This window comes from Sciurus vulgaris (assembly GCF_902686455.1).
Source record: "Sciurus vulgaris genome assembly, chromosome: 5".
NCBI classification, from domain to species: domain Eukaryota; kingdom Metazoa; phylum Chordata; class Mammalia; order Rodentia; family Sciuridae; genus Sciurus; species Sciurus vulgaris.
The window spans coordinates 142,527,587-142,552,550 of NC_136465.1; the positions used below are offsets into that span (position 1 = coordinate 142,527,587).

A 24,964-nucleotide genomic window follows, 5' to 3' on the forward strand; every position below is an offset into this window, starting at 1 on the left:
CACCCCAGCCCCTGGAACTTTTAATAACTGAAAAAAGTAACACTTTCTTCATTGTATCAAAAGGTAGGACCCCCTCTTTCTTTCCCTATGGTTCACATTTTTTTAGAAGTAGCATATAGTTATGTGACTAACGGTTGATGGATAAGGTCTATATCTCCTTACTGTCACATATATCAATCCTCAACCCTTTGAGAGAACAAAGGAACTGTGACTTTTCTTTTTTCTTCTTCACATTTTAATTTTTAAATTTGTTCTAATTAGTTATACATGACAGTAGAATGCACTTATGCATTTTGATAGATCATACATAAATGGAGTATAATTTCTCATTTTTCTGATTATACATATTATAGGATCGCATTGGTCATGCAGTCATATATGTGCATGAGGTAATAATGTCTGTTTCCCTTTTCTTTTTACTCTATAATAATAGGTTCTGTATCTTGGACACAGGAAGGTTATCCTAGTTTATATAATTGAAATGAAAAAGTTGAATTTGTTGTGAAATTGATTTTGTGTAACTGAATTATGAAGTCATTCTCTGATTGAAAATTTATCTTTAGAAAACCTTATTGATTTGCTGTGATACATATCAAGTACTTAGTTATTGAAAAAACAAGAAAAAATAAATATGTGGATTTTTAAGAATAAGATATAAGTCAGATGATTTGACAATTTAAAGTTGTATCAAAGAATAAATTTTCCTTGCACAATATTAGTAGGAAATGTACACAGAATTTGCACTATTATTAATTATAAAATGTATCTTGTTCCATTAAAATTCAATATTCAAGAGGGTAAGAAGGATATAATCTCCTCAAATTGTAATCAAACAATGAGCTTATTATAACTCCATTATTCAGGAATCTGCACTATTTGACCAATTCAATGAAAATCAGAAGTGATTTAAGAAATCGATTGTTGAAATTCTGGTCAGTAAATGTGAACAAAATATAGTACCATCTACACTTTTTTTTTTAACATATGCAAGCCAAAAATACATATCTTAGTTAACATAATTATTCTAAACAGAAATATGTCACAAATCCCAATCAGCTCCTTCAGAACATTGATTATCTAAATACACATATTTAGTGCCATAAAATTAAGAGTTTCAAGTTCAACACTAACAAGGAAGACTTGATTTTGGAAGCACAGCATAGTGTGATTTGTGTGTGTGCAAATGCAATATATGTGTATCTTGTTGCTACATATTTCACATTCAGTAAAAATGCATAAAAATCCATGACACATTTAAGTGGTATTTTATGTAGACTCCAGTAACACACACTAGGCTGTTTAGATTTGAAATAAATTGATTACATTAAACCCCAAATTTATTCAGATTTAAAACTATTTTTTCTTCAAGCTGCTGTGAAATATAGGGCATAGTCTCTGGAAAGAAATTTAATTTATTTGTGAATTTGAGTTGGGATTTACATAATTTCCTTCCTCAATTTATTTTGAGTTTAATCATTTTAAAATCCATTAAAAAGGTGTAAACACATACACAAAAATGTGATTAAGCAATGCAATTACTCATGCTGCTACTGAAAACGAGAGGGACTCATATTACTTTGCACTAAACAATCTCACTTTTGCTAGACCCTGTGGTGTATTCCCCAGCCCCCTCCTGTTAGTAATCAGGGACTTGCTAGAGAACATTGTTAATTTCCCAAGTTATGTGAATACCATTTAGATTAGATTGCTTTTGTGCCTAATCTGATTTTAGCCCCTTTTCATTCAGATTGGAGACTTATGGTTTCCATGCTGCTGAGGTTATATATATTCTATACTTTTCTGGGGCAGGGTGTTAATAATGTTAGTCAGCACACAGGGTATCAGTCATACAAGGGTATGTAGCCAACAAGTGCAACAGGGGGGCTTCAACTCCGTTTTCTGATACATAATTTAGTGCTTTCTGCCCTCAACTCTTCCATGTCATTGTCACTGTTTGGAACATCTTCCCTTCTCCCTATATCCTCCTGAACTTTCTTTTAGTGATGGCACTAGGGAAAAAATTTGAGGTTTTAAAACATGTAAGTTCTAAGAGCCTGTGCAAGAAAACAAGAAATTCAATTTTAGAAGGAAGACAATTATGTCAAATATTTGACATATATTAATGAATTGTTTATTTTTTATTTGCCAGTATTTCATTCCAGAAGAGATGGGGAAGTTAAATTTTATTTCTTAAAATCATTTTCTTCATAAGACTTTGATTTCATTAGAAAAAGGAAAACCAAATTTATATGATGACATGAAAACAATGCTTTAACATTTCAATGTCAAAAATATTAATTATTTTAAAAAGAGCTTACAACATTCATTTGGCCAGTATGATGAGCTAGCATTCCAAACAGGTCTTGTCTTGCAGTTTTAAGAACACCTTACTCAAGCTTTCCTTAATATCATACATAATCTTAACTTCAGGTAATACTGTATTGTTAAAAAATTATCTTGAGGGATGAATAATTAGAGTATTAATAGGTACTAACAGATAACAGATAAAATATCTTGGAGTATTAATAATTAATAAAATTAGAGTAGAAAAACAATATAAAATTGCTACTTAACAAAGTATAAGATCTGATATTAATATATTAAATATCCATAAAGACAGCTGGTAATATGCTTTGTGACTTCCTATATTCTTGCATCTCATTGAAACAATTTTGTTTATGAAAAAAAAAAAACTTGCTTTAAATTTAAAAGTAATATCTCACTCTTAATGAGTTCACTCTGCTACTGATGCAGAAGTATATACCAATGTAAACATGTTATAAATATTATGCTCATTTTGTTTTACTTTTTACTTTGAAACGCTACTTCTTTGAAGACTTCATAATATAACTAACTTGATTTCCAAGATCAGGATTTAAATGTAAAACCATTATCTGAAAATATAGTGTTTTAAACTTTAAAATTTAGTCAGTAGAATAAGAAATAATGGAAAGAACACACATTCAACCCATTAAGGTACTTTGGATTCTCTAGGTACTAAGGTTTTGCTGGGAAAACTCAACATTTGATCTTTTCTGGCTAAATGTAGTTCCACTAGTGGATGAATAAATTTGCCTCTTGAATAGAAGGCAGGTGGAGAGCTAAGGATCTGGCAGGTTCAGATTTGCAGCACAATTGGTAGCACTGTGGCCTGAAGGATGACTTGAGTCTTACTGAATGCCACATTAACTCCTAAAGAGTGACTTGAGGTCCACAAGGTCTTTTCAGCTACCTAACAGAACTGAAGAAATAGAAATGCCTGAGAGGCCAACATAATTAATTTGAACGTGAACATTTCTCTGAACCAATGATTCCTTTTACTGTGTGGAAATTAATATACTTCACAGTTTTCATTTTAGGTCAGAGGCAGTGCAGCTTGTGTTACAACCAAAAAAAAAAAAAAAAAAAAAAAAAAAAAGAAATACTAAAGAGAAAAGAAAAAGAGGATGTTGCTGAAAATAAACATGTTCAGTAGCCATTGTGATTCAACTTACCCAGATGTGCTTTTCATGAGATGGAGAAGGATGGATGGAAAAGAAAAGCACACAAATGTTAATGGATACATTTCAATCAAAGAAAGCCATGGAATAAAACAAGAGCATCATTTCAGGTGTGACAAGCGCAGATATGAAACAACATGGTGCCTTTTTTATTGTCACCATGACACACGTACTCACTGTGTTCAAAAGCTTGGTTGGGCTGAGGGCAGTTCTAACAGTTTACCAAAAACACTGTCTTGAGTATGAGTCACTCTGAAACATGCATGACCACATTTTCCAGCCTCTAGTACACCCCAGGAGGAAATCAAGGCACCTCAGTGTAGAATATGCTTCACCTCAGGCCACACCTGAGCTACTTTAAAAATAGAGGCAGCAATCTACTAAATGGCACTCAGAATTTCAGATAACCCTGTAAGCCCATAGTCAAAGCTCTGGAGAGGGGTACAGTAGAGCTCTGCAAAGGCAGAAATTGGAAGTGGAGTAAGAACTAGTTTGAGAGTCAAAATTCCTGAGTTCTAATTTGTCTAATTTGACAACCTGGTCAAAATTTCTAGCAGGTTCTGATCTTCAATTTCCTTAATATTATTCTGGAGCAAGAAGAAAATCATGGTGTCCACTCCAGGTCCAGAATTTTTTATTCTAACAAGTGCTACAACAATAATAATTATTTTTATGTAAAAATGCATGCACCAGTAATCAGAACACAAGAAAATGCAAAGAATTTGATTATTATTCTCCTCTTGCCTCCTCATTACTTACTCTTTTATTTGAAATGGAAAAAATAGATGTTAAGTTTGTGCCATTCATGTTGCTTTCCATAGAAATAGTTGATGAGGTACTTATAAATTTGCTTTGAAGAAAAAAATGAACTAGATTGATTCCTTGATATTACTAGAAATCATCATAAAATGACATTGATTCAAATATAACTTTTGAAGTACCATTTACTACCTGTATGTAGTAGAGGCATCGAAAAATGTGGAAGTTAACTAATTCAACAAAAAAATGGGAATATTGTTTTTAAATTTCTAAGCAAGTATAACGGACTAACTCTTAGAAAAATGAAACTGTTAATACAATTCATTTAATATATTCAATATAACAAAATAAGAAACAGAAATTCCTATTTCAAAAATTAGACAAGTTAGAGCATTTCCTTTTTTATTGCACAATTATAAAGAAAAGGTTGATGTACAATGGAACACCCTGCACGTGCCTCATCTGAAGGCATTCATTCAGAGAAACCATGTATATTTTATTTTAGGGGCACTTTGAAAATATGCAAATTCTTTGGCCTTAGCTCCACAACAGCTGTGGTAAGTCTTTAAATTTTCACATAAACAAAAACATAAATGTCCATTAAAGTGAAACCACAATATATTAAGAAATTGATCATCATACATGCAACAGAAATGAAATTAAGACCAAAAAGAGATCACTTTTAGGTGTTTAAAATGATTTTCTTGTCAACATACCTGTGAACTCTATGATGAGCTCTTGGAAAAAGAAGTAGCATCTGAGCTTTCTAGGAAAGTTGCCCAAAATATTTGGAACCAGTTATTACCCTGAGAAAATAACCTTCCTTAACCTAACAGCTATCTACTTGTCACTTTCAAATAAAACAAAGTGATTAAATTTGCATAAGGTAAAATACTAATATTTTTCAGAACTTCATTCATTTTCTATTAAAATAGGAAACTTATGCCAAGGAGAACACCTAACAACATGAAACATAAGAGAAATTATGAAAATAAATAAGAAACACAAATTTTAAAGTATTGTTTAAAGTTCTAATATTTTGGTCTTGCCAATAAGCATACATTTTCTGACTTCTCATAGTTCTTATAAACACTCAATAAATTTAAGAGCCATCATGAACAGCTATTTTCAGTCTCGAATATTAACTAGTTCAGCCTATGACTTTCAAAAATGTGTTCTGCAAAGAATAAAAATCAGTAATCATAAATGCCTCTGATTTTAAGATATAAATTTCATATAGTAGGTAATATATATATTTGCAGAGGTTTTCTTTGTTCCTCTGGTTAAAGTGTTCAATTTTTCTTCTTTTAAAAATTAATACATCCTTTCTTACAAACATGTATTTACATGAAGATATAACCTCATCACTCTTTTTCCCTTGATTCCAAAGAATTAAATGTATGATAATAGAAGAGATTCTGTTGTAAATAAATATTCTGCAGAGTAATAAGGGGTGAGCAAGTTTTAATCAATATAGAAAAGAGCAGGTTATGACACCATTAAATGGCTAAGATCAGATTCAATTATGGACCTAATGTTTTCCTGGGAACATTAGCATTCATCTGGACACAAGAAAAAGAAAGGACTCACTAATATCTGTCTTGTTTTCTACAATGGGGCCTTAAACTTTTCCGTGGTCTCGCTTTACTCTACCAGATCTGCTACCAAATGAATGAACTTCCTGTTTGTAAACTCAATGATTTTTGGATTTAAAACTTCAGATGAGAAACAATTCACTACCTGTGTTTTATATATGGAATATAATTGTCTCTTGCTTCTTAAGGTTCAAGTTGGTGATTCAAATATTTTAAAATCAAATATTAACACCAATTTGATAAGTGAATGGGCGATGTCTGGAAAAGAAAAGTGGAATGAAGGAATGAAGGATTTTGTTTAATGAGTTAAGGTGAGAGTGTTAGAATATCTCATCCGGGAAAAGAGAGACGACAGCAGAATTTGACAGTAAAAGAGCAAAGGAGGAAGTCAACATAAAATGATCTAGGAAATGGTAAGAAAAGATCTCGAGTAAGATCAGGGTTGCTCAGCTTTCTGATGATTCCTCTCTCTCGCTCTCTGATTATAAGCCCATGAGCAGATATATATGTGAGGATAGTGGACTCTCTACCATGAGTTGCACAGAGAAAAAAAAAATGGTAAGATAGAACTATTAGGGTGACTGGGAAGTATAGAACAACCAAAAGAAGTTAGTCCAAGTTTCCCTGCTATAATCATCTCCAGCTGCACAGGCATTTCCAAAAGTGTATGTAGAGAAAGAAAAATGTCTTGGGGGCTATAGATATGTTATATAGATGTAACCAATGAAAAAGAAGTAAAGAAATTTAAGAATTTTTGAGTGTATGGAAACTCGGGGTCTGGAATCTAAGTGAAAAAAAGAAGAAGGGGAGTACAAGACGGGATAATGCACTGGGAAACAATAGAAGTTAAAAAAAAAAGGGAGAGGATTGCAACGTAGTAAAATGAAGAGAGAAAAGACTGTGGCTAGGGAGAAATTACATGTTTGAATTATAAATTTAGAAGAACAATTTGTGGTGAGGAAGAGATTCAGAAAATGACTCTGGGGAGTGTGTGATTTGGTGCAGAGAATGACATTGGAAGTAATGAAGCCATCAACTAAAATGTTAGGTTGGGAATGGGTAAGTTATTTGGATAATAAGATCATCTGAGATGATGGCAGCATAGCTTCATAGACAAAGACAGATGATGGGACACATGCAGAAATAAATAACCAAATAGGCTATTGGTGGTCCTTATACATGAAATAAAACAATTCAGAAGTTTTAAGTATGGCTCATCATCACACTACTTCAAATAACTTTTCTTTAATATTGACTTCAAGTAACTAAAATATTTGAAATTCATTAAAAGGGGATTGATAAGTATTTATTGCTCCAAGAATTTATTATTCATTTTCCAGCAAACATAAAGAAGTCAAGCCCCAAATTTATATTTTGATGAAACAGAATTCAACATGGACATTTATATTGTATAATTGTACATGTGTGAATAAAATAAATATACGCAATACATCAACATTTAAGTGAAAAGTCTTCAAAATAGAACTTTTCCATAAAATCACTGAGAAGATATACACATTTTCTGCCTTTCATACAAGTGTGAAGCCAAGGAAGAAAAGCTTGCTTCATGAATGGTCAATTTTAAACAACTATGAGAAGAACCCATGTCTTCCAAGACTTTATGAACAAACAGCACTATATAGAGCCAATACAATATCCTATATTTGGAGGAACAAATGTGGAAATCAAAAAGTCAGTATTATATTTAAATATATCTTAATTAGTACTTTCTTTTTAATAAAGGAAACAACTTATCCTTGTCATTAGATGCTACCTTGTAAGTTTTACTGAAATGAAAGTTTAGATTGATTCAAGCACACGCTTCCATTTCTCACATGGATTGTTTTCTAGTGAACATTACTATTATTATGTCAAATTTTGGAATACTGTGTGTGGCTAATTATATATTAAAAAAAGGCAATTTTACAACACAGCTACATCTCATGTTTTGAAATTATCCTCCCACTCTTCGGAAAGGTATTTTTTTTAATATAGTTGCTGCTCAGTTTGAAAGACAGGGTGGAGGCAGATAAGAAACTAATTATTCCTTAGGAGAAAAACTATGCTACTCTTTTCAGAATATAAAGAAAAAGAAGGATTCTTTATTCACACCCATTAAAAATATATAGATGATTCAAGGTCCTTTTAAGATTTTAATATATACCCTGTAGATCATGACCCGACCTCAGATCCTAAATAATCCAGAGGAAAAGTGGGTTCTAGAGATCTCTGTTTTTGTATACCAAAGTGTCTGGAAAGCTGCACTTTCTCATGTGTGGAAGAAAAGAGCAGTTTACACCTCGAGGCTTGTGAAAAAAAAAATAAAAAGAGGTAATACATGTAAAATTCATAGAAGAGTACCTTGCCTTGCTCATTGCAATGTCTGGATGTGACTATTATATAGTAACTACACATAAAACATATTATTATTACTACTTCGATAAAGACAAGGAGAAAAATGGAACAGAGAGATAGGAGTAATCATAAGCAAGAAATAGATATTACACACATTAAGATCATGAAGTGTAAAGTTGAAAATAGAAAGAGAGAAAACTGGTGAGATAAGCAGGAATCAGATAATGTAGAGATTTGTGGGCTATAATAAAGGCATTTGAAATTTATCCTGGGGCTGTTAGGAAATAATTGAGAGGTTTTTAGACAGGTTCAGAGATATGATTTAGATAAATCTCCTTAGCTGAAGTAGGAAAAATGGATTACAGGAAGACAAGTTGGAAGTATGGAGACTTTTATAGTGTAGGCCTGAGCTTGAAAAAACAAAATCAATATGTTATAGAGATTTTTAAAGAGATGTAACTGATTATAGTTGGTGAGGCTATAGGGAGTGCATGGAGGAAGAGTAAGGACAAGGAAGAACACCAGTTAAGAAGTAGCCCAGGGCTGGGGGTATAGCTCAGTTGGTAGAATGCTTGCCTTGGAAGCACAAGGCCCTGGGTTCTAATCCCCAGCACCAAAAAGCTCTTGCAAAACATGGTGAATGTTCCTAAGTCCCACCCGACATTCTGTAAGAAGTTGAGTTGTCTGCATATTTGGCTTCTACTTGTGCATTTAGATATTCAGAAACTAAGTTTTGAGTAGATAAAATATGTAGGGGTCAGTATGATGAGAAAAATTCAAAATTCTGAATTCTTTTTCTGTAAATTGTATAAAGAATCATGAGATCTTAGGGCAGGGGTAATTTTAAGAGAGTATAGTTCAATCTCTTCCCTGAAAGTTGATTTCCCCATAATAATTCTGCCATCGTAAATGTACTCAGCAGGTCTTCATTGGACAAATTCATGGAGGTCAACTTTCTTTCCATGTAACCAATTGCACTAGGAGACTGTGATTCCTAATAGTTCTCATTTGGAATCAGCTCAAATTTATCTGTCATAACCTCTGACTTTTGGCCCAAGGTTTTATCACAAGGCCTTGAAAACACATTTGATGGGTGGTTCTTTTTTCTCTCAGCAGCATCTGGATCTTTGTACTCCACACTGTACTGGTCTAATAATTCCTAACAGTCCTTGAGGACATGGCTTTGTGTAATTCACTATGATGGTCATGTTTCTCTGAATACATGTTGATCTTAAATCATACACTTCAAATATATTTCCCAAAAGTTAACCGAGCACCCACCTATGGATATGCTCAGTGCAGAGAATTTTGATCCTCTCATTACTTTTGTGGATATTGAAAAAATTGAATTTCTTTTTTAGACATCGTTCATTTGTATTTTTTGTAGATAAATTTTTAATAGGAGCTGCAGTGAAATTATATATAAATTATAGGTATATGTAAAATATGAATATACAGAATATATATTCTCCTATGTACAAGTAATCAATAACTGTACTGAGGCTGGCAGAAGGATCATCTTTAATAAATTTTACCTTATTATATTTGGCTAACTCTATAAAGGTATTTCATAAAATGTTTTAGTCAAAAACTTAAATATGTCTTCTAGCTCTATATTGTGACAAAATCTGATGTTCCTATTTAAATTGCTTGTAAAGGTGCCAGGTATGCACCTTCTATTCCATTCAGCCAGTATCAGTTTATTTATTCAGCCCTTTTGATTATAAAGGTCATTTACTTTTAGGCTGGAGAAGATCCTTTAAATAAGAACAATGGGTGGTTTTTATGGCATGGGATTTTTCTTACTTTCTTAAAAGACCAGTGACTTAGATCCTGGACCCTGAAATACTTAAGTGCAATAATTTGCTTCCATTTCTGTCTCTCTAAAAATGTTTTGAAAAAGGAATCTGTACATTTGAAATATCAATACTTTATAATATAGTTTCGGGGGCATAACGGACATTAAGTGTAGGAGTGAAAAGTATTGACTGTGAAATTAATCCTGAATTCTTTTAACCTATGGTTTACTTTAATCCAATAAATGATATGAATTTATTTAGAAAAGAAAACTATTCTTCTAGTATTTGTAAATATTGTGAGTTTATTTTCCATTTACTAATTCTTATTTTACTTTTTTCTGGGTCAAAAATGTTTCTTTTGGGAAGAAATTATGAAGAAAAGAAAGGACTCAACAGTATGTATCCCATTTGTGTACAATAAAAATAAATTAAAAAAAAAAAAAAAAAGGACTCTTCAATATTTGAGTGTTCTACTCTTGACTGGATCAGCCCTATTCCTTCCGTCTTTTCCCTCTCCCAACAGATCAAATATAACTAAATGGAGATAAATAAAATACATCACTTTGGTTTTCCTTATTTTTCTTAACAAATTTCAGCACATTATGGCATTTGTGGATCTTATTTTTATGCAGGTCCAGGGAATTCCTACAATTGTGGTTGTAGCTCAGCAGTTTTATGTGGGATTAAGTGGCATAGCAGTGACAGCTTGATCTCAGTGGATGCACAAAGAGCTCAGATCTGGAGTCCCAGGTAGGAAATTCAGACACATTTTCCCATGGAATTTTGAGAACATTAGGTTCAGGTTCTAAAATATTCTACTTCATTGGATTCCTTGTGTTGGTTGCTCAGAAGTGTTTCCCAAATAGCTGTATCTGTACTAAATGAACTCTTGGTTATAAAAAAAACAAAAACAAAAACAAAAACAAAAAAAACAAAATATTGTTTCAAGTGTAAATATCTGTTCAACACTAGGCTAGGCAGATCATGTGATTTCACCTAGTACCCCAACTCTGTAATGGGGTGAAGGAGGAATATATGCTCTCAACAACACTGCAGAAATAATTTATGATCTCTTCCTATTAAAATCTTAGAGTTCTCCTGGTTCTTTTGTCTATAATTTGTGAGAAACTTCAATACTCTCCCACTGGATCCTCCTTTGGCTTTTTCTAGTTTATTTCCAAAGGGGCCCTACAAAACAGATTTTTGTGGGGGAAGCACAGATATTTACCTCCAATATATTTCGTATTACTTACATGGAAAAGTGTGTTCAGAGCTTTTAACATGTCTTACAAGTTAACTTTTGGACTACATCTCATTTATAAGTTAATTTGGCATACAGTCACTTAATAAATATTTATTAAATGAAAGGATGTTGTTGAGGTTTTATAATACCTCAAGAATGAATATTTTCAGTGACATTTATTTTGCTTCGAGATATGCACACTCTGAACCCTCCTAATGCCAAAGATTAAAAGTGCAGAATCTCAAAACACATTAAAGATTATGCACTGAAGGAGACCCTTAGGATTAAGATGGGAATAAATTAACTAAATCTATACAGCTTCACTTTTATGTCTTTGAAGTTCTAACATAAAGATTCATTGGTAGTGATTAGCTGTGACTGCCATGCTCTGAGGATCAAAATGCTTCTCTGGAGAGGATACTGCTGATAGCTGAGCTGGGATGTTAATTTCATTTTAATGATGTTGAAAAATTGATTTGAATATGAAATCCATGTTCATTTAGCAGTGTTATCCATGGAGAATGTAGAAAATTCTAGCATATAATAATATACTACCAATATTGTAACTGAAGACTGGAAATGATAAATTACTCAGGATGTTAAAATGAATGTTATTTTTTCATTTAAGTATCAATATACAGAAGATTTCAGCATCCATGTTTTACTAAATAATTATATATTGTTAAAAGGTAGGAGAAAAGTAGCACATAAAAAATTCAGCTAAGAATTTCATAATTTATGTTTCTGGAGATAAGTAACTATTCGTTGAATATTCTGTCAGTTTTAATATGTTTACTGCCCATTAGGAATTGTCTTGAGAGCTAGAAAGGTGTATTACTATTAAAACAGAAATCTTCATCTTTAATCCCATCTTAATTTTGTGGATAAAAATAAGCTTCTTGGAATCAAAGTTGAGTCTCAAAATTTAAATCCTTTAGGACAATAAATGTTAAATAGCCTGGTCTAATGACTCTTCAGATTGAAAGTATAGAGTGGAAAATTGAAAATTTTAATAGTCACATATTTATGACATTTTAGATTCTCAAAGATGAAGTCCCCCTACCAAAAAAAAAAAAAAAAAAAAAAAGAATCTTAAAAATTCCAGAGAGAAAAAAAGAAGACAAAGACATTCTACATATTATGTACTAAAGAATGACAATGGACATTAGACATACCTGGAAGAAAGAAATGAATTAACTTCAAAATTCTGAGGGAAAATTATTTAAAGATAATTGTTCTAATCTTTTGGCAATTATCAATTAATCTTAGGTGTAAAATACATCTTTAGGTCTCTAAAGACCTAAAGAATTTGCCACTCACCCTATAATCACATTTCTAAAGAGGGAAATATGAGAAACTGGCAGCTAAATATATTTTAAGGGAGAGAGGTGTAAGAAATTTGATACGATGTTAATAAAATAAAATTAATACTGATACTTCAAAAAATTCAGGCAAATATGTTATGACATAAATTTTCATTTACATCAAGAGCACTTGCTTCTACAGTAACATTTATCAAATCATATTGTAAATTTTATTTTTAAGGTGAGATAGGGTTTATATCTGCAGATCTTGGAAGGCTGTGACTGCCAGCTTTTTCTGTGTCAATTAAGTCTATTTAACTTCAATATTCAATTTTAGGAAGCCTCACTACCTCCTTTTTTTCCCTCTTTAGTCATAATTCTAAACCATATTCTTACAGAATTATTGGTAATCAGGCTGACATTTTGACCTCTAATTGTTTGCCTCCTTTGTTTATCAACAAATAAATTTCAAAACTCCATTTTGCTTTTCTTTAAGCCTCTAAGTTTTGATCTATCTTTTTTTTAGCTTATAGCAATGATAATATTTTTTCAATCAATAAGAAATTTATAGTTTTAAATTTTATAAATAATGGGTTTGCAGATAGCTGCATTTTAAATTTGAGGTTTCTTTGGAAAGACATTTAAAATTTCAGAAAGAAAAAAAGTTTTGAAATTAGGCAAAGAAAGTTTCTAGTTATTGAACCCTAAAATACTCAAATCTAGACTCTCCACTGTAGGGGAGCTGAACCTCATTCAGAAGTTGAGAATTTTTTTGTATGTCTATCCCAGATAGATTTTTGGTCTTGAACTAACTTCTATTATTCCATGGAGCTGCTTTTCATAGTTGCATGGTTGGCTTTAGCTAGCTATCTTGAGCAAGTCATTTAAGATTTTAAATTGAAAGATAAGCTGGAGAACTAAGAAAGAGAAACAAGTTCTTTTAAATGAAGATGGCAAAGAGGTGAAATTCTCAGGTTCAGTTGCTACTAGTGTCATCTTAGAAATGGGGAAGATGTTTATTTTTGTTAAGTAGGAAAAGGTGCCTGGAGTCCATTGAAATGAAACAGGATGAAGGATGAGATCTTAAAAACATGGCCCCTCCAGAAAGAGCTCACATTGAGAAAGTTATGAAGATTCACAATATTAACATGCAGACAAAATATTGAGAATAAATGTCTCACCCCTAAAGATTAAGAGCACCAAACCAGGAGACCATGGAGGTGTGTGTGTGGGGGTGTCAAATTTGAAAGGGGAAGACCAAGTGTAATAATGTTTGACACAGTTATTTTAGGTATTAACTGCACTCTATATTATCTTGTTGGAGAAATGTATGGAATTGAAGATTTAAAGTACAAAAGAAAGACACAGTAAAGGCACACCAAACAGTGCACTCTTAGACAGACTTCAGGCTGAAGTCAGATGCTCCAATGGAAGAACAGCAACCTTTGTGACAACATGCAGGAAGGGTGTTGCAGCAGACCCAATATTGTTGATTTGCTATTTCCTACCATGGGACAATATCTGTAAATATAAGCAAAATTAATGCCTGGACCAGGAAGCAAAGTAAAAGTAGATTGAAACTACAAACATGTATTTTGTAAGCTGTTTTAACCCAGGTGTGTTACATTTGCCACATGGTAAATGTAACCTCAAATGAGACCTTTCTTTGAGATTGCCAACATTATAAATTTCTATACTTTGCAGGAATTTGGAATGTCTCAGATGCTGCTTTCAGGAAGTATCTTCCCCATGTTTTTTAATGTTTATTTTAAAAAATATTCCACAAATAACTTCTCAGAGAAGATTTCTTTAAAGACACAGATTGTCAATTCTAGATACATGATATCCTAGTGAAGTTGAAAGTAAGTTTCTCTCTAGCTCCACTTATTGCCACAGACACTAATGGATCTGCTATACATTTCTATATGGTGTACCTAGGTTTAAGTTGAGTACTACGGCCTGGAAACATCTGCTGGGCCAAAGGACAGAATGCGAAAACAACTGATAAGAAACATATAATCACAACTGTCCATGAATGACACATAGTGCTCCATTTATTGTTTTTGTTTATTTTTTAATAAAATATTCTCAAAACTTTTTTCCACCTTAAAAAAGATCAGCATGTATGAAATTTGAACATAGAAGATAATATGACCCCTTAAAGCGCAATGAAAAAAGATATGTTGTTGCTTAAAAAAGGAAAATTGGAAAGGTTTAAATGAAATTTGAGACAGGAGAACTTAAGAACAATCTGCTAAATACTTAATAATAATTATGAATATGAAAATTTGGTAGAAATAAATTTTGGAACCAGGTAATTTAAAAGTAATTTATCTTGTCATTATACAAAGACTCATCACTTTCTGATAACCCAGAAACAGAAGCAGAGTCAGAAAAGTCCTGGGTAAGGGTCAGCACTTATTTATGTACATCTCATGAACACTGGTTGCATATTTATGCCCATAGGGTTTCTTGTTATGGAACAGCCAATAAAAAAGGGAAATACTTTTGTGTTTTCTTTAGTTAACTCTGCCTTGCCTCATTGGAGCTATTAACTCAAATGCTATTATTCTATAAGAAAATAATTATACTAAGAAATGCTAGCCATCATTGCCTTATAGAATGTTCTTAATATTCTTCTTAATGTTAAAGAGAAGTATTCTATTTAATACATTGCACAGTTGTATTTTGTCAAAACACTGCAGATTAAAACACAAAATCAAGCAAGGTAAGTTCTCCAACTAAGTACAGAACTAAAATCAAAATCTAACTATGAGGGTACTTAGGAGTTAAGAAATAATTCTATGAAATTAATATCAAATCAATCTAATAGTGCATGAAGTTAATAATAACTAATTTTAAATACTTTAAGTAATTAGAATGTAATTTATATATAAATTACTTATAAAATATAAGTAATATATAACTGGAGTGTCTAACTTTTGTAGCTACTGGAAGGGTTATTTAACTTGGTCCCCAAAATAAGTTATAAATTATGTAGTACACATGCTCAGTATCAATATTATATACAAATGAGAAAACTGGTCAGATTGCCATTGATTGTAAACACTTCTTCATGGTAGCAATAAGAACTTAAGGGAATAGACCATGGCCATTAGCCAGAGTGGCTTTTAATTTTTCATTTTCCTTTAGATTTGAAGTAAACTAAAAATTTTTAAAAATTCTAAGAAATGATATTTTATAGAAGAATGTATTCTCCATATATAGTCACAAAATTAAATATGTAATTTCTTGATAGTACTTAACAAAATTAAGAAAACAATATTTAATTATATATTTGATCAATAAAGAAATATTTGTCATTGAATATGACTGAGCATCTAATTGTTATCAAGAAATAATGTCCTCAAGAACATATTTTTCTGGATAGTATTTCTATTGAATCCAGATACATATGTAATTTCAGGAATTAGCAAACTAATAAACAATTAATGGGCTGTTTTGCAACTTGCAAGCATGTTTCCCATTATTAGTGAACATTTGCAAGGCTGATTAAAAAGTCAAAACTTGAAGTTAATTGATTAGCCTGTGTGCTATAACCATAGAAACGTATCTGTTGCAAAATTATGACTAGAACAATGAATATTTCCTCAAAGGAAAGAGGTAAAGCATGAAAACTATAAATGATGTAATGAATATTTGAAAGACAGACTAAAAGGAGTGACTGGCTAAAAGATTCTGGAATAAGAAGAAATTATTTTGCTTTTAAAGAACATGTTCTAAGGGTGCTATTTTGTCACTGAAAATGTTACTATGTATCTTAAAATATGTTATTTATGGACTCACTTCTTTCCAACAGCTGCTGAGACTCAAAATTTGCCAATTTTGCAAGTCAGTTAAATGTTCCATATTATATGTGAATGAAAAGATTCACTATCAGTTTCCTGACAGATGAAAAACAATCTGCTGTGAGTCTAAAATAAGTTTATATTCAATAAGTCAGAGAAATGTTTCTTCTTTCAAATACTGCATTGTAAAGAGTAGAAAATTTTAATTACCATGAGAGAAAACACAAAGTTAGGCTATATCCTCTCATTTTATCATATCAATTCAGTACTGAACTTAAAACCAAATAGAGTATTACTTTATTTTTAAGGCTATATTTATGTATTTTAAATATACTTGAATTTTGATCACTTAAAAGAAACTTTATTTGATCACGAACTTTTGCTTATTTTAAACTGAAGTTCATTATAATCAGAAAACATAAGCAACTAAGTTGTTTTAGGTAAGCCAGGAAAACATTAGCCTTAGTTTAGTGACTTTGCTTCTAATCACTCTTTTCTTAATCCCCCCCTCCAAATGATAAAGAATAAATAAAAGTTATAAAAATGAGGGGGAAATAATTTCCAAACCTACTTTTTCTTCAGTCTTCTATCCTTTTCAGCTTGAGTTCCAAGTTTGCCTAAGCCCAGGGATTCCTGAGCTGCAGCTTCAGTTTCCATGAAGCCACCTGCAAAGTAGCAAGTGTTTAGATTAGGTTATAAACATTGTTTCCATTCTGAAATTAAAATTTTGAAACTTAATTTTAGTAACTATTTACTATCTCTTTTAAAAAACTTCCTTGTATTTCCAATTCAACAAAATAAAATGACATGGTTACATACATAAACATACACCAAAAGAATAAAAACACCTATCGGTGTTCCATTTAGTTGTACAATATTACATAAGGAAAATAATAAATGTGGCTTGTAAACTGACCCTTATTGAATATAGAGGCCCAAAGGATCGAGGTCAATTTTTCTGCTTTTCTTATGGAAAAGAAGAGTGAATATTTGTGTAGCATGTGAAATTATTTTCCAATATTTAACTATCTGTGATATAAATATACTGGGATAAATGTTAGCCCACTGAAAAGAAACTTAGGTGTATGTTTTAAATTCTGCCTTGAGAGAATGGAGAAATATTTGTGACTCCTAAATGTTCTTCAAGGACTGCTCCTAGAACTTACACTTCTGTTTAGTTAGAAGTTAACTTCTGTTTAGCTGATTAGCTCTCTAGCTTCACTGTATCCTCAGTTCAAGAACTATATGTATTCTAGAAAGGATTCTTTTTGTTATTGTTGCTAAACTTCATAATACCTGGAAAAAATTCAAAGTCTTTCTTCAAAAGACTCTAATCAGAATAGCTTCTACCTAGCATGTAAAAAATTATTTGAATTAGTGTCAGTATTTATTGGCTTCAGAATAATACGTACATATAGCCTTGAAATGAAAAGCTAAAAACAATGTTTTATGGGTATCAGATGTAGAACTACACATTTTTATAGTGAAATTATTTCATTCCAAACCTCTCTAAGTATAATTGATTCATAGATTATCTATTATAATTATAAAATAAAGACAATAGTGTCCTCTGTTTTCTCTTTGGTATTTAGTATAATGTGAGAAACAAAGTCAAACTAAATGAAAAATACTATTTTTAAATGGACTAAAACATCTATTTATTTTTAAAATAGAAGAAATTTATGCTACAGTAAAGTTCAACATTAGAATAATTTAAGCTAATACTCTTACCAAAAGTACCCCCAGAATTTCACTAGTGTTTCAGTAAATAAGAACCATGGAAGACAACTTTCACTTGTCTCTCTTTCTAGTGGACATTTTCTTATTTAACAATTGCAGGATTTGACCAAGATGTGGTTTCTCTTTATCAAAATCAAAGAGCAAAATTATTTGCTACTGTTTTTCATAATTCATTTTAGCAACTTAATTATAATACTGAATATTATTAATTCTGGAATACTGATATAAACAAGTTAATCTCATACAATTACATAGCTGCATAATTATAAGAATATCCCTTCTAATTGAAATACATTAATTACTGTCCATCTAAATAAAAAGTATGGCAATGTGCCCATACCCATGCCTGTAATCCCAGATATGGGAGGCTAAGGTCAGAAAACTGCAAGTTTGAAGTTAGCCTCAGCAACTGAGCGAGACCCTTGGTAATTGAACAAGACCTTGACTCAAAATAAAATATAAAAAGAACTTGGGATGTTGCTTAGTGATGCAGTGCTCCTAGGTTCAATCCCTAGTACAAATAAGAAGAAGGAGGAGAAGGAGGAGGAGGAGGAGGAGGAAGAGGAGGAGGAGGAGGAGAAGAAGAAGAGGAAAGAAAATCAGAACTAAGGAGTTTGAGGATCAAATTTCATTTTATTCATTATGCACATGTGCAATTAATATTGAAGTGTTTAATGTGAAAAATCTTCATTGTTGCTATCATTAGGAAAGCCATCCACTGTCTGACTAAAATATTCTTGGGGGATATTTTTAAGTCTGAAATTTTCCATTAGGCATAGTGAGTGAATATTGTCATTTTATATCTCTCATATATATATATATGTGTGTGTGTGTTTGTGTGTGTGTGTGTGTGTGTGTGTGTGTCTTACTTTACATCCATAAATTGTCATTCATAATATGCAAGTGACAGTAAAAATGTTTTCTGCTAATGGAAATGGAAGTGAACTATTCACTTAAATGCTATAAAGTTCTTGATCAGTCCATATGGTTTCACTGGAGATTAATGAAATGGACCTATTCAATAAATGGTGAAACATTTTCAACAACCAGATGGTTAGATGAATCAGACTTTTATTTGTCTGAGCAATAAAAGGACATTTAAAATTTTTCAAGAAGCCAACATTTCAATGGGAAAAACAACATTTTTAAAACAATGAAAGCACTGGAAGAAAACAGAACACTCAGGAGTATTTTATGAGTCAAAACCAGACAAGAGTTTATTTCTCATAATTGAAACTATAAGAATAAGAAAAATGGAAATCTTAGAAATACTAAGGACTCTGAAATCTAATTCTTAGTTTTTAAAGGATTTAATAGATATTTGGCACTATGTCCTATTTGAAAATGCCAAGTACAAATGGGGCTTAAGTCCGTGGTAGGTAAAATAATCTTAAGTATCACAAGCAAGACAGTGCCCTTACTCAGGAGCAAAAGTCTCAGTCAGCCCTAGCCAGTGCCCTTTTTCACTCTCAATACGTTGCAGGTGAGAAGAACAGTTTTTCCCAGAACTGACCCCGCTGCCTCATGAGCCCCATTCATCTTTTCACATTTCTGCCCAGCTGAGAGGAAAACTTCAGTGAATCCAACTTTAAACTCTTTTAGTTGATTATCTCAGTCTGGGGAGAGAGGCTCATTGCCTTCAGATATCAGTGGGTTCACAAGACTGTGTGGACTTCAAGAAAAAGCATTTATTGAGTCAGGTGTGGTGGTGCACGCCTGTAATTCCAGTGGCTCAGGAGCCTGAGGCAGGAGGATAGAAAGTTAAGTGAACTCAGTGAGGCCTCAAGCAACTTAGTGAGACCCTGTCTCAAAATTTAAAAAGAAAAAAATGGGGAGACGGTGTACTGGGGATGTGGCTTAGTGACTAAGTGCCTCTGGATTCAATCTCTGGTACCAAAAATCAAAAACAACAAAACAAAATTTATTCACTAGCTCCACGTGACTGTTGGGCAGTTCAAATGTGGCTAGTCCAAATTATATGCTATACGTGTAAATTAACCCCAAATTTTGAAAAGAGAGCACAAAGAGATATCTAATTAATAATGTTATATTGATCATGTGTTGAAACAACATCATGAATGACATCCTTGCCCAGATAGCACTGTCTCCTGGCTGTCCCAGAGTTTGAAGGGAAACCCAAACATTTCTGTTTCCACTTTCACATGGGTCCCGGGGGTGCCTTGCCCAGATGCACTGTCAGCCTTGGTCTCTCCCAGACACCATTAAAGGTCTTAAAAAGTGTCGAGTAAGATGCTGTAAAGGGTGGGGCTATCTACAGTCAAAGAGATAGAACTCAAAGAATGACCTCACAGGCCCAGAATTATGGGCATATCCAGCTGGAGGTATCCATTCACCTGGGCTATCAAGGCAAATAGCTCCACATCACCCGGGTTTAGGTTCCATTCTAAATAACATCTTTCACTTGGTCCTTGAGATACCAGTCTGTAGGAAATTTTTGCCAAAACCACACAGCAAGGACTCTTTCCCTCTATTTTTCTAGCAGACCTCTCTGTCCTTGCATGAAAAGGTAGCTCTAATGAGAAGCAAATTATACCTCCAATCTACTCTTGATCTTTCTTTCATTACCCTCTTTTCAGTATTCACCAGTCTCTCAGTTTGCATTTAAACACACTTGAATTTATATATTGCTACTTAATTGTCTGTTTTTTTAACATCTGGAGAAGGCACCTAGGCACAGGATCTGGTTCATAAAAGGTACCTAAAAGATAAACTCACAACTGAAACTAAGTGCTGTTTTGTACAAAAGAAGAATTAATACAGAGTATAAATTATTTCTAATGGATACTTTGTGAATTATAGAATGTACCTGTTAGTTCTACAGTATCAAAGAATAATCTAAAATTTTGAATAAAGGCTATCACAGCTACCCAAATTTTATAAGCAGAAAAATACTTGCTTGTTAAATAATGTTTGTGTAATGTTGGTCCTGTTTTTGTCACTAGGAAATTATTTTCTTCATTATGCTTATTATAGTAGGTCAATGGATTCAGGCAATCATAATATGATCTGGAAGATGACCACAAAGGAAAGGGAATTGCAATTTAATATGAAAAACAAAACAAAAACTCTTAACCAATATTTGCTTCTCGAATGCATTTTAAGGAAATTTGCTAAAAATTTGCCTTTTTAAAAACTGAATAACTTGCATTTGTAGATCTGTAATTGGGGACTCTGCTGTTTCAAAGTTAATACTTTTTTCTGTTCTTAATTTTTGCATACTTTGCTATATTTGGTTCTATTTGATCAATTCTTTGCTCTCAAAAATCTTAGATTGATGTTCTGTTTTTCAGTGTCTGTCAATGGCCTCTTCTTTATCCTGATGATTCACATCTGAGATAAACTGGTCATGAGTGTTGTGTTCTTTCTTTTTCTTTTTCTTTTTTCTTTTTTTTTAATTGTCAGTATTATTAGGGTTGAAGGCCTGAGAGAACTGTGTGTTTCCCAGGTAGCTAATGTATCTGTCAGACTTATATGGAGCAGATGGCTCCCCCAGAAACAGTAACTATTTTAATATTTCAGTATCTTTTCCATAACTTACCATAATTTTGCTGAGCTAGCAAGCTTCTGCTGAGCAGTACTTTTGCTATAACTCCTAATTCTCACTTCTGCTTGGATGCTTGACCCGAGAACTTAGCTGATTTTATCTGCCTACCATTCCTGTCTCTACTCAGTATTTGCAGGTGGAGACTTGACCCTCAGTTCTGATCATTTCCTCTGCTTGATAATTCGGCTTCATACTCAGGGCCCACTTCCTCATTAACCATAGAGATGATCCAAGCTCCTTTCTGTCACATTTCCCTTGGAGTTTGATCTTTCAAGTGACTCTCATGGACACTTCCTATTGAAACTCTGGCTTTTCACATTTATAATTCTGTAGGAAAACTGCACTGACATGTTCCTGGTAAATCAAACATATCCAGAGAGAGGAAAATAAAAATCTGAACTCCCTATAAGCATTTTGACTGTATCTTTTTACTGAGAAATTCATAATTGATTCTGTGTGAAGTCTTTTTTTAGGTTATTGCCTTGAATTCTTATTTACTTTCCCATGAATGTATGCATGACATCCTCAGGAAGCTATAAATTTTCGGAAATAATAATCATCTTTAAAATTTCTTCAAGTTCCTACATACATTGCACTGTGCTGAGTTTAATGAGCTATTTCTGGATGGTACCAGTGGCAAGAGCATACCAACTAGAACCAGGAAGCAGTCCTGACAGCCACCATCCTGCTCAGCAGCTTGTAAAATCATCTCAGTGTCTATGAAGTATAGATACGGTCCATTTCCTGGTCTTTAGATATCTTGGTGCTCTAAAAATATAAGTAGACTACTAGAAAGAAATGTTGATGGAGAAATGCCTTAAATGTTAGAGCTTCAGAGATTGTACATTGCAAGAGTTCACCTATATCTTAAAGATCATCCAGTCCAACTACCTTTCAAATGCTTGGGCAGTTACCAAAACAGTTCTTCCTGGTATTTATCTAGTTTTTGCTAGAAAATATCAGGTGACAACTTACTACCTCTTAAACTTACATTTTGTACATAATTCTGATACCCCAGTATTCTTTCTTACATTGAAATGAAATCTATCTTTCTAGAACGTTAACGCATTGTTTCTAGTTTTGTGTCATTACTTAACAATGAAAAAGTCAATAGCTCTTCCACCTAACAGCTCTTCAAAATTTTTGCAACACAATAGGTCAGCAAGGAGAAGAAACACAACTAACTACTTACCTATTTCTCACATGATTTCAATCCTCTATAGCAGCCTAATAGTCTCCAGGCTTCCTCCAAGGCTACATATGCCTCTAGAAGTTCAATAACCACAATGGAAAACATTTTTTTGGCGATTAACTTACCACAGGAGAGTAAATTGGAAAAATCTTTCATTCCAATACTTCCATTTATCAATATGTCCCAAGTATAGAGATAATCATATTGACTTTGAAGTCACATGAAGCTTCTACATTTTTCTTACTTAAAAATGCTCCCACAAACTATACTTTTTGAGTGGGATAGTTGGGATTTTCCTTATCTCAGTTTTATGAGATAGTCTTTAGAGAGACCACTAATTTTCTCATTTGTGATTCCAGTTCCTATCAGTAATCTATTAATCAGATACTTGCACTAAATGTCTGTGTCCGGTAATTGGGGAATGTGTTAATCCAGGATAGAGTGAGCACTGTGGGTGAGGATTATTCAACCTGTTATATATCTCTCCTGACTCTCCCATTATTCAGAGACCCTTATGACATCTTGTCTGCAGGGATGTCCTGAGTCACAGTGTGCCTGCTGCCTTTCCTGATTTGTTACCAAATAACTTTGTCAAAGAAACAAGAGAGCTTAGTCTGATATGGCTATTTTTAATATAGCTTAATTTTCTTTGTTTCAAAATAGGTTAAGGCCTTCAGATAAAATTAAAAGTCAAGCTAGCCAGTATTTCAATTAGTTATGCATCATCACAGATCAGAGGGTTTAAATTCACTGTTCCTGGTTGTCCTGACAGGATAATTATGTAGCTGGAAAATTCTGGGTCAGAAATACACTGACATTTTTGTTTTGTTTTAAATATTGTGTTTTAAAGATTGTGTATGTTTACACAGTATCCTTCTTTTACTAACTTGAAACTCCTTATCAATAGCCGTACTTTGGCCTGTATACCTTAAGTCCATGATTTGCACTTCACATGTAAGAGCAGCTCAACACATGTTCACTCACTGGAAATGAGAACAGACAAATGATTTTGGATTACCTATGCTTATTTTTCTAACCCTCACAATCTGCTCAGCTCTCTTGGGCTTTAATACCCTCCTGTTATCACTTCTTTTCCAGGAGAATTCTTTCTTTTTAAGTAAGGGGAGAGAGATAAAAATGAGGGTTTTTTTGAACAGTTCTGCTTATTTGTATATTCTGTTCACCTCAAGTGAACCTTCCTTTTATACTAAAATAATAATATGATTTTATAATTTCCATTTTGGTCTGGGAAGTTTTCCAGTTGTCAGTTTATTTTGGCTGGTGACCTTTCTGATACTGATTTTATGTATCTATACCATAAATCTAACATTTGTTGTGTTCTTCTTGACAGCTTTTGTAACAATATGTTTTAAAATCTGTTTTAGGCAAGGAATCCTATTTTAGATATACTGCTTTGTTCTTAAGTTCATATTATCATAATATGTGATTGTGTCACTGTCCTTTTGAATTTCCTTGATGTACCCAGCCTTTTGTTGTCCTGTGCTCAACCATCTGTGTTAAGACTGAACTTACTTTTTTAAAAAAATATTTTTTAATAGTTGTTGATGGACCTTTATTTTATTTACTTATTTATATGCATTTCTGAGATTCAAACCCAGTGCCTCACACATGATAGGCAAGCACTGTACCACTGAACCACAACCCCAGGCAAGACTTAACTTATTTTTAGGGATTTTGTAGTAATGTGTGTGGAATTCAGCCTGGAGTAGGTTGTGAGGTGATTGAGATTAGGAGTATAAATAGTACCTGTGGATAACTCTCTTCATTTTGGATGTTAAGGATAGAGGAAAGACAAATTAATATCTGGAGAAGGTGACAGGATTAAATGAAACTTAACAGTTTCTTAGATTAGACATGAGCATGTTTGAACCCTAGTGGAAATATCAGAGGTGCATTGCATCTGGATGCATAAATCAGTGGAGAGTGGAAGCCATAACCATTGGCCATGCTGAGTCTTAACAGTATTCAAATACAACCTGACTCTATGCTCCAGGAGGTAGGCAGAGTATGTATCAGACCTGCTGTCTCTATGCCTTTCTATGAGATTATCAAACCTATTTTTTTTTATATAAAAACATAGTA

The 24,964-nt window shown here is 32.8% G+C and overlaps 1 protein-coding gene across 1 annotated transcript in view; it reads right to left on the minus strand.

The window, feature by feature from the left end:
* PPFIA2 (PTPRF interacting protein alpha 2) overlaps positions 1–24,964 on the minus strand; it is a 524,056-nt gene that overhangs the window by 84,478 nt on the left and 414,614 nt on the right. Inside the window, exon 21 of the mRNA XM_079140424.1 lies at positions 16,936–17,029. Coding sequence (XP_078996550.1) covers positions 16,936–17,029 — 94 coding nt within the window. The remainder of the gene's footprint in view (positions 1–16,935; positions 17,030–24,964) is intronic.